The 12,558-nt window shown below is 43.4% G+C and overlaps 2 protein-coding genes across 2 annotated transcripts; both read left to right on the forward strand.

Moving 5' to 3' along the window:
* Positions 1–3,467: 3,467 nt before the first annotated feature.
* On the forward strand, positions 3,468–4,400 carry LOC144614933 (olfactory receptor 10X1-like). The gene has a single exon (XM_078441249.2). The coding sequence runs from the start codon at positions 3,468–3,470 to the stop codon at positions 4,398–4,400; it is 933 nt and encodes a 310-aa protein (XP_078297375.2).
* A 6,527-nt stretch (positions 4,401–10,927) lies between these two features.
* LOC144614932 (olfactory receptor 10X1-like) lies at positions 10,928–11,860 on the forward strand. The gene has a single exon (XM_078441248.1). It carries the CDS (start codon positions 10,928–10,930, stop codon positions 11,858–11,860), a length of 933 nt encoding a protein of 310 aa, XP_078297374.1.
* Positions 11,861–12,558: the final 698 nt, after the last annotated feature.

Raw genomic sequence — 12,558 nt, forward strand, 5'->3', positions numbered from 1 at the left:
AAGCACATCACATTTGTTATAGTTTTCTGAGTTCCCTCAGAGTACAGTTCTCAAACCTTGAGCCCTTCCTAATTACCAAGACAGGGTGGGGGGGGGGGGCAGGGAGGGAGCTGGTGACGAAAGGCCCAGAATGTGGGGGAGGAGAAAGCATGAGGGATGCAACTAACTCTCTTCCTGCCAAACAAACTGAGGAATTAGCATGGACTAGCTAGGACTCTGCAAGCTTTAAATCCCCAGAGATTCCAGGCAGAGTTTTCTTGGTCACATGTTACAAAACAGCCCTGGAACTAATGAGAGAAAATTACAAAGTTGAGTCAGAAAGTTCTCCTGCTCCCTCTGATGCAAGAAGAGAGGAATCCCTTAGGGTCTCCTAACCAGAGCCAAACCTCTAGAGCTGAGGACCCACAAGTGCTAATCATAATCAGACAATATCTCCAAACCGGTGGAAGAAAAGGTTCTTAACCACTGTGATGAGTGAGTGGTAGAGACAGACCAGGGCACGTGTGGCCCAGCCTCACAACTCATGTGGAAAACTCTAGGGCCACAGAAAGCTAAGGCTGGCACCAAATCACTTCCCAGCTGGGGAAACTTAGATCCAGAAGGCACAAGGACTTTGCTAAGGTCACTCAACTAGCAGTGACAACAGGCTCTTAGACAATGGCTTTTATACTAAGTGGATCTCTGTGTCTTCTGAGCGAAGAGCAAAGCAGGCTTCCCACAGTGTGAAGACCATCATGGAAGAATAGAACCCTAACACTGAATCGGCTTTGGGGCGCTGATAACAGACACAAGGTAGGAAACCCTTGTAGTGATTGGAGGCTGTTTTCCTCATGATTAATTGTCCCTGCACTTTCTCCAAAGTACCATTTCTCTGCGACTCTGGAAAGGGTGTGTATTTCATTCTTCAGTGGATCCATATTGCAAATTACATTTGATACAACTTGATTTGGGGACAACTTCAGACATAGTCAGGGTAGAGTGGGGTATAATATTCTCACGCCCCTAAACACATATACACACATTCAAATATGCCAGGAGTAGAGGGAGATTCTGAAATTCACACTCTACTACTGCTGATTCACCAAGTAGGCGTTTAACTCACAAGTCAGGTAAGATTAAGTAAGGAAGGCTGTGTTGGAATATGTATTACTGATTCTTTGCATTTTCAAAATGTTTCTGAATGAAATGATGGATTGGAACACAACCCCCCTGGCTGTTTAGGAGGGGATATGGCGTATGGTGTGGAATCAGACTGTCCTGCAATTCATATGTCAAAGAGCTTCAATTTTGCCCCATGGGTCCCAGGTACTAAAAACAATCGCTTTGCCAATATTCTCTCCTCTCACCCACTTTGGGGTACTTAGGCAATCTTTTGGTTCCACTATCCGTCTCATTGCTCTACTGACAGGGTTCCCATGGAGAGTCTAGAGAATTTGGAGACGTGAGTGTGTACAGTGTTCTACTGAGGCAGGAAATCTTCACAATGGCTCAGTGATAACAGAAGGGCGTATGACACCTAGCATTTCTGAGAGGGGAGACGGTCTTCTGAGACAATCCAGAGTTTTCTCAAGGCTCTTTCAGGGCAAAGTGGAACAACAATCTGCAAGAGTGGGTGGGGATCCCAAGGAGTTTCATGCTCAATTTGGATGCTGAGGAGGTTTGCCTAAAAGGCCTCAGAAGGAAGTCCGAGAGTGAATCAGAATACAGCCTTAGTCAGGAAGGCAAAATAATGCTCTAGGCTTCTTTTTTGGAGATAATTACTCAATTATGGAAGGTGAGGTGTGGACACAGGGAGGGAAAACATGCAACAGGAAAGGAGAAAGGGTGGAGGGAAAGATTAGTCACATGTCAGGGGAGGCTGAGGAAGAAGGAAGTCATGTCAGGTCAAAGAGGACTAAAGAATCAAGAGATCCCTAAGATAGAGTCCACACTGCTGCACCTTTCATCATAAAAGGTTATAATTATATCATATTTATTTTATTTATATTTCTTTATATGTAAAAATTGTCTAATTATAATTCAGAACATTTTCAAAATAATAGTGATTCAGACCCTTTCCCGACTGCTTCTTCTGTCAGTGACCAGCTGGATTCTGCTGACGGAATGCTTACACTTAGCCTCAACCAAATCTACTTAGGGCTGGAAACACTCGTTGTCTCTAGGCTCAACATTCTGCCCAGTGCTGAATAACAAGGTAAAACAGAAACCGTTTTCGATTCAGCCTCTTTGCGATCACTAACCTATCTGTGCACATGTTGGGAATCATTACCTTCTTCAAATGCTCCATATTAGCGATCGGAGACATACAGCGATCTATGACCATCGACTCTCTATGGAAGGAGAAAACAAAGACAAATGCAACGAATGTACAATTAAATCCAAACAGTTGGCATCTAGCTACAAATATGCCACATTATAGACACAACTCTCTTATTTTTAAAAAGAGGGAAATAATCTCAGCTGCCATACAAATTCCTCAGCTTCTCATCTACGTAGTCAAGAATCGAGCCAATAAACATTAGAATTAATTTGACAAATGGAGAGCTTTCAATGCTAGTTCTTAAATATATTAACATGTGGGTGAGGAAACACAATATAATACAAAGCTGAGGGAATGTGTCCAATATATGTCAGAGGTGTATGGGATTACATCAAATGCAGAATATCAAAGAAGTTGTAGAATCTCTAGCATTTATGTTTTGAGATACTGGTCTTGGCATCAAAGGAATGGGCAAAATCTCACCTCCACCCGCACCGAGCCTGCATGAAGACAGTTTGTCCGTACGATCCACATACTGTAATGAATCAATATTAATCCAGAGGGTCCTAGAGTATCCGATCTTCCTTCTCCTCAGAGCACAGGGAAGGGAGCATGTTCTTTATTTCTTTTCATATACGGGACCTAAATGTCTCCTCCAAGAAGAGTTCATGACTTTGGGCTTCCTTATGATTATAAGCCATTGTCTACATTTGGTCCCCAATTACTAACAAACCAACTATGAATCTTTACCCATTGGATATTTACAGACAATATTTGTGTGGAAGCTGCTTTGTCAGACCCTGACTCTCTCTGTCTATTAGCTACTTGGTAATGGTTTTATATTCAGAGTCTGATCCAAATCTGGCCGACCTCAGACACCTGAATTTCCTTTATCTAGTCATTAATTACAGTATTTTTCCTCTTATGATATTACCAGCCAATAAAGTCTGCTAAAACAATAAGCCACAAAGAGTCTTCTGTCACCCACCAAGCGATCAGTAATTGCACCCCTAATAAAGGTATAACAAATGAACTAAAAATTAGGAAAACCCGTGACCTACATACACATGGTGTTTTGCCACACAAATTGAAGAATCAATTGGTCATCGTAACTCCCTGATCATCTGTCTTATTCACACCACAACCTTCAAAGAATAACGGAGAGTTGAATATTTACTTATTTCTTTCACATTTCAGACATGCCACAATGAAGGCCAACCAGACAGTCCTGAAAGAATTCATTCTTGTGGGCTTCTCCTCGTACCCACACGTGCGGCCATTCCTCTTCGTGCTCTTTTTTGGCCTCTACCTTCTCACCCTCACAGGTAACCTGGCCATCCTGGGCCTAACTTGGGCGGACAGATCTCTCCACACCCCTATGTACCTCTTCCTCCGTGCCCTCTCTTTCTCCGAGACCTGCTACACGCTGACCATCATCCCCAAGATGCTGGCAGACCTGCTCACTGAGAAGAGAAGCATTTCAGTCCCGGGGTGTGGCTTGCAGATGTATTTCTTCCTGGGACTTGGTGGCACTCACTGCATCATCCTCACGCTGATGGGATACGATCGCTTTCTGGCCATCTGCCACCCTCTCCGATACCCACTGCTGATGACCAATGTGGTGTGTGGGCACCTGGTGGTCTCTGCTTGGGCAGGAGGCTTCCTTATCTCTGTGACAGAGACTGCACTGATATTCAGGGGCTCGTTCTGCAACCCCAACCTCATCCACCATTTCTTCTGCCACATGCAGGCCGTGGTGAGGCTGTCCTGTCTAGACAGCGACCTCACCGAACTGCTTGTAACAATGGTCTCGGTGTCAGCCTTGACGGGCACCTTTCTGCTCATTATCATCACTTACGTTTTCATTCTGTCCACTGTCTTCAGGATCCCTTCAGCCGAGGGCAAGCAGAAGGCCTTTTCTACCTGCGCCTCTCATCTCACTGTGGTCATCGTCCACTTTGGCTTCGCGGCTATTGTCTATCTGAAGCCAGAAGGCTCGGGAGGAGATGACACACTCATCGCTGTCCCTTACACCGTCATCACCCCTTTCCTCAGCCCCCTCATTTTCAGCCTCAGGAATAGAGACATGAAGAATGCGTTCAGAAAGCTGCTGGCAAAGAGGAGTTTCTGGAATACATAATCCCGGATTGTAGGTGCATGGCTGTCTGTTCCCTGATGTCAGCAGGCATTTATCGTGTGACATCAGGAGAAGTCTTTGCCATTGGCCTTTTGCCAGAGGTTGGCACATGGGAAACCAGAGACAGTCTGGGAGCTAACCCATCACAAACACTTACTTACTTGTTAAGAAAGTTGTTCAATTACTTCTACTTCTCCTGGCTGTTCCTCAAGATGGTACCCTTCTACCAGTCGGCCACTGGGCATCCTGCACCATTAATGGGCATTGGAGGAACAAGATTGTGGAAGGCAAAAACAACCCCTGTGGCCACAACACTAAGAGATGCTTAAAAATATCTAAAGATACAGGGACAACTGGGTGGCTTAGTTGGTTTAGCAACCCACTCTTGGTTTCAGCTCAGGTCATGATGTCATGATTCATGAGTTCGTGCCCAGCATTGGGCTCCATGCTGACGTTTCAGAGCCTGCTTGGGATTACCTCCCCCTCCCTCTCTTCCCCTGTTCCCCTCACTATGTATCCCTTTCTCTCTCAAATAAATAAACATTTGAAAAATACCTAAAGATATAACGGTTAAGGAATTTTTTTAAGCAATGTTGTAAGGCACTGGGCTGTGGCTCCCAGGAGGTAAACCTTTTCTCTGGTCACACCCACATAAAAGATGAGACAATGTTGTGAGTGATTTCATGATCATGGCTTTGAGAACTTACACAAAGTGGGAAAATTCCTAGAGATCACATATTAAAGCCGACCTGGGGAAACCAGCTGTCTAATTCTCAAGAAAGAGAATTTTAATTAATACATTCTACATTAACAACGGACAAACAAACAAACGAACCTCTGGAAACTTTAAGCTTCACCAGGAGATTCTGCCAAAATTTTAAAGTCGTTGTTACGCCAAATGTACCCAAAACCTTCCCTGGCACAGAAGAGAAAACACCCCCAACTCAGGTTTTGGGCCAATACCATTTAGAAACTGGATTTGGAAATCACACTCAGGAGCATAGACGCAGAACTCGTAAGTAAAACTCAAGGTGGATTCAGTCTAGAAATGCAAGTTTGGCACATTTGAAATAGAGCTGTAGAATTAATCACGTTACCCAAATAAAGGATATTAATCGTGTAATTACTTTAACTGATGAAGAATATTATGGGATAAAATGTAATACCCGTTCAGGGAATGAATAAAAACTTTAGCATAATAGGAATCAAAAGAAATTTCCTGCGGCGCCTAAGTGGCTTAGTCGTTTCAGTGTCCAGCTCTTGATTTCGGCTCAGGTCATGGGCTCGAGGTTCGAGGGTTCCAGCCCCATGTCAGGCTCCGTGCTGACCGTGCAGAGCCTGCATGGGTGTCTCTCTCTCCCTGTCTCTCTGCCCCTCCGCTTCTCACTCACTACATTTCACTCGCAAATAAATAGTTAAACATAAAAAAAGAGAAAGATCCTTACACTAATCAGGCTCTCAAACTTCTTTTTGTATCTGAGTGCAGTTGTCCCACTATGTTATGTTGGTTTCGGGAGCAGAGCGTTGGGATTCCACAACCAAACTTCTCACTTCGTTGTGAAACATTTAAACGCATCCCTGCTCACCCGCGAATAAGACAAGAAGGATTCTCCCATTGTGTCTTTGCCATCTTATTCTAGACAGTTCAGTGAAAAAGAAGCAAAAGACAGAAGGATTATACAAGAAGAACAACAGTCATTTCTCACGAATTATAAAGTTTTCTACGTTAGAAAATCCATAACTAATTTGCAGATCAATCATTAGAATGAACCTTCAATAGGGGACGAAGGACTCGGTACATGAGCAAATAAACTGCATCCCCATAAATTAGCAACAGTCGGAATCTGGTTTTCAAAGAACATATCACAAAGCCCCTCGCTGCTCTTACCCTTCGGCAGCGTTCAGCTGCTCATACCCTTTGGAATGTCTTGTCTGTAATGCCCAGACTTTTCGGTGGCACTAAGTGGGACAAATGGGGAAGGGCTTTCTGCTCTGGGGTCTGACAACTATTGCCGTCAGCTCTGTGTTATCACAATGTTTCCTAAATCTACCGAGTGAAACCTGTATCTCGGACCTTTTCACATCTAGGCAAAGAGAGGGATAAACAGATAGACGGCTACAGAGTGCTGCAGGCTCACAGGCTTTCAGTAAAAATCTACTGACCAAGGTAATAGAAATCCGCAGTGTTGTTATTTTCCCCAGACTTCTGAATACATAAAGTCAGGCAGCGTGTTTGTAATGAATAGATAAACAATCATAACCTGATAATCATTGTATAATAACTAGAAAACCCTATGATGTTAAACTTTTCAGAAACTGAAAAAAACGAATGTTACTGATCAATGAATATTTAGTCAAGTCAGATAGAATGCACATCATTGTTTTGGAGGAAGTAGAAAAAGGAACTGATAAAATCATACTTCGATAAATTATTAAAAATAACTTTTGATGATAGATCATTTGGCTATTAAAGAAATATAACTTAGAAGGAATTCAGAGAAGTGAGCAGCTCTGCTTTTCTTAAAAAAATTTTTTGGACTAAATTGATCCTGAGCTGTCTCATTTCCCGCTCCCCTCCCCCAAAAAAGTCATTCACTGATATATAAGGTAATTTATAAAGCACCACTTTCATTCAGGGATAATTCTACATTGAATCAGATTTCCTCTTGGACAAAAAACATGTTAAAACCATTTTAAAAAATCAACGAATAAACGTTTTTGTTGCAGAGAAGTATGCTAAGGAGATCAATCAAAGACGTATAAATAAACAAACAAATAAATAAATAAATAAATAGCTTTTGTGCACATATATCAGAGAAGGTCACAGAGAAACCTAAGAGTATATTTTAAAAAGGAAGATGTAAGAGAGCAAAACAGTGTTGCATCTAAATTTCATTGAATATTTTTGATATAACCCTGTATGTTAATGAACTAGAATTAAAATAAAATCTTAACAAGAATTGTTGTGGTTTGTCTTGACGCTCCGAATATGATTTTTCTTAGTGTGAGTTTTCGGGGAGGTTACCTATGCCCCTAGGCCCAGCTGGTGATGCTGTTGTGGGCAGATGAGGCCTGGCTGCCTGGGGTGAGGTGGGGGCTGACGCGGCAGGTACAGCCAATAGGGTCCCCGCTGCCGAAGGCTGTGGGTCTCCCTACTAAGTCCGTGTTGCGATAACATCTGTACTTTTAGTTATTTATTTTTTTATTTTCCTTCCTTTTACGTTTGCCTATGGACATTTGCTGATTGCAGGTTGCAGGGCCTCTCCACGCCCCAGCTGGACTTCATGGTGGATAAAAAGAAATCCTTGGAAACCCTCTGTGGTGGCGTTCTTCTAGCGCTGAGATATTGGGCCAATCCATTTTCCACGATGCCTCCTCCAGAATCATTTTATTTTATTTCATTTTTTTAAATTTTTTTTAAATGTTATTTATTTTTGACAGAGAGAGAGACAGAGCATGAGCAGGGGAGGGGCAGAGAGAGAGGGAGACACAGAATCGAAAGCAGGCTACCGGCTCTGAGCTGCCAGCACAGAGCCCGATGTGGGGCTGAAACTCACAAACTGTGAGATCATGACCTGAGCCAAAGTCGGACGCTCAACCGACTGAGCCACCCAAGTGCCCCCAGAGTCACTTTAGGACTGTTGGGATATTTCCACACTTTTTAGGTGTACTTAGAGGGAGGTGCTGAGAAATGTGATTAGAGGCCACTTTCTCTGAATTCGAATGGATTGAAGATGCTAAGAAATTCACAAAATACGTGGCTAAATTTTAAAACATCGTATAATTTTTACATTCCCAACAATGGTCTATGAGTTCCTCTACTTCCCATCTTCACCAACACTAGGATGGCCAATTTTTTTAAAAAATTTTCTAAAAGTGGAGTAGTGGAAACAGATTGGCTCCATCACCTTTCCCCCACCAAGGTACAAATTTTTGGTAAGAACAGGCGATTCCTTGTAATTCTCTGAGATCGTTCAGGTACAGTCTTCAAACATTGTAAGCCCTAAATACCCAGGGGTGGAGCTGGTGATGAGAGGGCCAGACTGTGAGGGAGGGGAAAAATATTAGGGATGCAGCTCACTCCCCTTCCTGCCAAACAAACTGAGGAATTAGCATGGACTAGCTAGGACTCTGCAAGCTTTAAATCCCCAGAGACTCCAGGCAGAGTTTTCTTGGTCACATGTTACAAAACAGCCCTGGAACTAATGAGAGAAATTTACAAAGTTGAGTCAGAAAGTTCTCCTGCTCCCTCTGATGCAAGAAGAGAGGAATCCCTTAGGGTCTCCTAACCAGAGCCAAACCTCTAGAGCTGAGGACCCACAAGTGCTAATCATAATCAGACAATATCTCCAAACCGGTGGAAGAAAAGATTCTTAACCACTGTGATGAGTGAGTGGTAGAGACACACGGTGGCACGTGTGGCCCAGCCTCACAGCTCATGTGGAAAACTCTAGGGCCACAGAAAGCTAAGGCTGGCACCAAATCACTTCCCAGCTGGGGAAACTTAGATCCAGAAGGCACAAGGACTTTGCTAAGGTCACTCAACTAGCAGTGACAACAGGCTCTTAGACAATGGCTTTTATACTAAGTGGATCTCTGTGTCTTCTGAGCGAAGAGCAAAGCAGGCTTCCCACAGTGTGAAGACCATCATGGAAGAATAGAACCCTAACACTGAATCGGCTTTGGGGCGCTGATAACAGACACAAGGTAGGAAACCCTTGTAGTGATTGGAGGCTGTTTTCTTCATGATTAATTGTCCCTGCACTTTCTCCAAAGTACCATTTCTCTGCGACTCTGGAAAGGGTGTGCAACAGGAAAGGAGAAAGGATGGAGGGAAGGATTAGTCACATGTCAGGGGAGGCTGAGGAATAAGGAAGTCATGTCAGGTCAAAGAGGACTAAAGAATCAAGAGATCCCAAAGCGAGAGTCCACATGGCTGCATATTTCATTGGGAAATGTTATAATTTTACCATTATGTTTATTTTTATATTTATGCATATTGATTTATATGTTAAAACTATTGACTTATAGTTCAGTACTTCTTCAAAAATAATAATAATGATTCAGCCCATTTTCCCACTGCTTCTTCTGTCTTTTTGTGACCAGCTTGACTCTGCTGACGGAATGCTTAATCTTAGCCTCCACCATATCTACTTAAGACTGGAAAGACTTGTTATCTCCAGGCTCAACATTCTGCCCGATGCCGAATAACAAGGTAAAACAGAAACTGTTTTAGATTCAGCCTCTTTGCGATCACTAACCTATCCGTGTACGTGTATTGGGAATCATTACCTTCTTCAAATGCTCCATATTAGCGCTTGGAGACATACAGAGATCTGTGACCGTAGACTCGTTATGGGAGGAGAAAAAAAGATAAATTGTAAGAATGTACAATTCAGTCAAAACACTGGCTTCTTGCTACAAATATGCCCCTTCATAGACACAGCTCTCTTGCTAAAAAGAGGGAAATAATCTCAGCTGCCATACACATTCAACAGCTGTCCTACACACTTCTCATCCACGTTGTCATGCATAAAACCAAACAACATTAGAAGGAAACTAGCAAAACGTAGAGCCTATCAATGCTAGTTATTAAATATATTGACATGTGGCAGAGGAAACACGATGGATCAACATAATACAAGGCTGAGGGAATGTGTCAAATGCAAGGAAAAACAGCATATTGTAGATTTCAGAGGAGGATGAGATTAAAAGAGATGCAGAATATCAAAGAATTTGTAGAATTCTAGGGCTGACCTTTCTGGGAATCTGAGCATGGCACTGAAGGAATGGGAAAATCTCAGCTGCACCTGCACGGAATTTGGATAAACAGTCTGTTTATGGGTAGCATCCACATACTCTAATGAATCGCTATTAATCCGGAGGGTCCTGGAGTATCTGGTCTTCCCTCTCCCCAGAGTACAGGGAAGGAAACATGTTCTTTATTTCCTTTAATATTCCAGGGCCTAAATGTCTCGTCCAAGAAGAGTTCATGACTTTGGGCTTCCTTGTGATTATAACCCATTGTCTACATTTGGTCCCAGAATTACTAAGAAACCAACTATGAATCTTCACTCATGGGATATTTACAGACAATATTCTGTGTGCAAGTTGCTTTGTCAGACCCTGACTCTGTCTATTAGCTACTTTAATTCTTTTAGTATTCAGAGTCTTCTCCAAATGTAGCACACCTAAGCATGTGAATATCCTTTATCTAGGCATCAATTAGACTATTTTTCCCCTTATGATATTATCAGCCAATAAACTCCTCTTAAAAAATAAACCATAAAAAGTCTTCTGTCAGGCGCTAAATGATCAGGTATTAGTCACTGAATAAAGGTATAACAAATGAATTAAAAGTTAGAAAATCACATAAGCTACATACACATGGTGTTTTGCCACACAAATTGAAGAATCAATTGGTCATCGTAACTCCCTGATCATCTGTCTTATTCACACCACAACCTTCAAAGAATAACGGAGAGTTGAATATTTACTTGTTGTTTCTTTCACATTTCAGACATGCCACAATGAAGGCCAACCAGACAGTCCTGAAAGAATTCATTCTTGTGGGCTTCTCCTCGTACCCACACGTGCGGACGTTCCTCTTCGTGCTCTTTTTTGGCCTCTACCTTCTCACCCTCACAGGTAACCTGGCCATCCTGGGTCTAACTTGGGCAGACAGATCTCTCCACACCCCTATGTACCTCTTCCTCCGTGCCCTCTCTTTCTCTGAGACCTGCTACACGCTGACCATCATCCCCAAGATGCTGGCAGACCTGCTCACTGAGAAGAGAAGCATTTCAGTCCCGGGGTGTGGCTTGCAGATGTATTTCTTCCTGGGACTTGGTGGCACTCACTGCATCATCCTCACGCTGATGGGATACGATCGCTTTCTGGCCATCTGCCACCCTCTCCGATACCCACTGCTGATGACCAATGTGGTGTGTGGGCACCTGGTGGTCTCTGCTTGGGCCGGAGGCTTCCTTATCTCTGTGACAGAGACCGCACTGATATTCGGGGGCTCGTTCTGCACCCCCAACCTCATCCACCATTTCTTCTGCCACATGCGGGCCGTGGTGAGGCTGTCCTGTCTAGACAGCGACCTCACCGAACTGCTTGTAACAATGATCTCGGTGTCAGGCTTGACGGGTACCTTCCTGCTCATCGTCACCACTTACGTTTTCATTCTGTCCACTGTCTTCAGGATCCCTTCAGCCGAGGGCAAGCAGAAGGCCTTTTCTACCTGCGCCTCTCATCTCACTGTGGTCATCGTCCACTTTGGCTTCGCGGCTATTGTCTATCTGAAGCCTGAAGGCTCGGGAGGAGATGACACACTCATCGCTGTCCCTTACACCGTCATCACCCCTTTCCTCAGCCCCCTCATTTTCAGCCTCAGGAATAGAGACATGAAGAATGCGTTCAGAAAGCTGCTTGCAAAGAGGAGTTTCTGGAATACATAATCCTGGATAATTGCTGCATGACTGTCTCTCCCCCATTATCAGTAGACATTTATCATGTCACATCAGAAGTCGGTGGCGTTTGACCTTTTTCAGTAGTTGGCATTTATGAAATCCAGGGACAGTCTGGGTAAACAGTCACAAACATTTGCTTAGTAATTTAAGAGCGTTGTTCGACTGCCCCCACTTCTACCAGCACTGGCTGTTCCTGAAGATACTACATTTCTGCCAGTCAGCTCTGGATATCCTGTATTACTGAAGACATGGGTAAAGCAAGACTGTGGAAGGCAAAAACTATCCCTGTGACCACAACACTAAGAGATGCTTAAAAATTATCTAAAGATACAATGGTTGAGGAGTTTTTCTAGGCTATGTTGCAAGGCGATGGGCTGTGCCTCCCAGGAGATTGACCATTTCTCGTAGGTGAAGCCTGTGTAGAAATCATCCACGGCCTATTGTGCATACATGGATTGGTTTGTATATTTGATAAGTCCTATGCCATAATGATTACTGAAGGTTTGTAAGAACACGGTTCATGACTGTGTACTTCAAGTAACTCTCAAGGGCTCACTCTGAGTACAGAATATCTTGGAACATTGATCCAGTGAGCAAACAGGGCAGGAGAGCCTGTGTGACCAGTCTCTGGTAGATTCCATGGATGAGCTCAGGAAATAATCCCCACTTTTTTTTAAAAGGAATCT

Source organism: Panthera onca, chromosome F1, assembly GCF_046562875.1.
Source record: "Panthera onca isolate mPanOnc1 chromosome F1, mPanOnc1 haplotype 2, whole genome shotgun sequence".
Taxonomy (NCBI): domain Eukaryota; kingdom Metazoa; phylum Chordata; class Mammalia; order Carnivora; family Felidae; genus Panthera; species Panthera onca.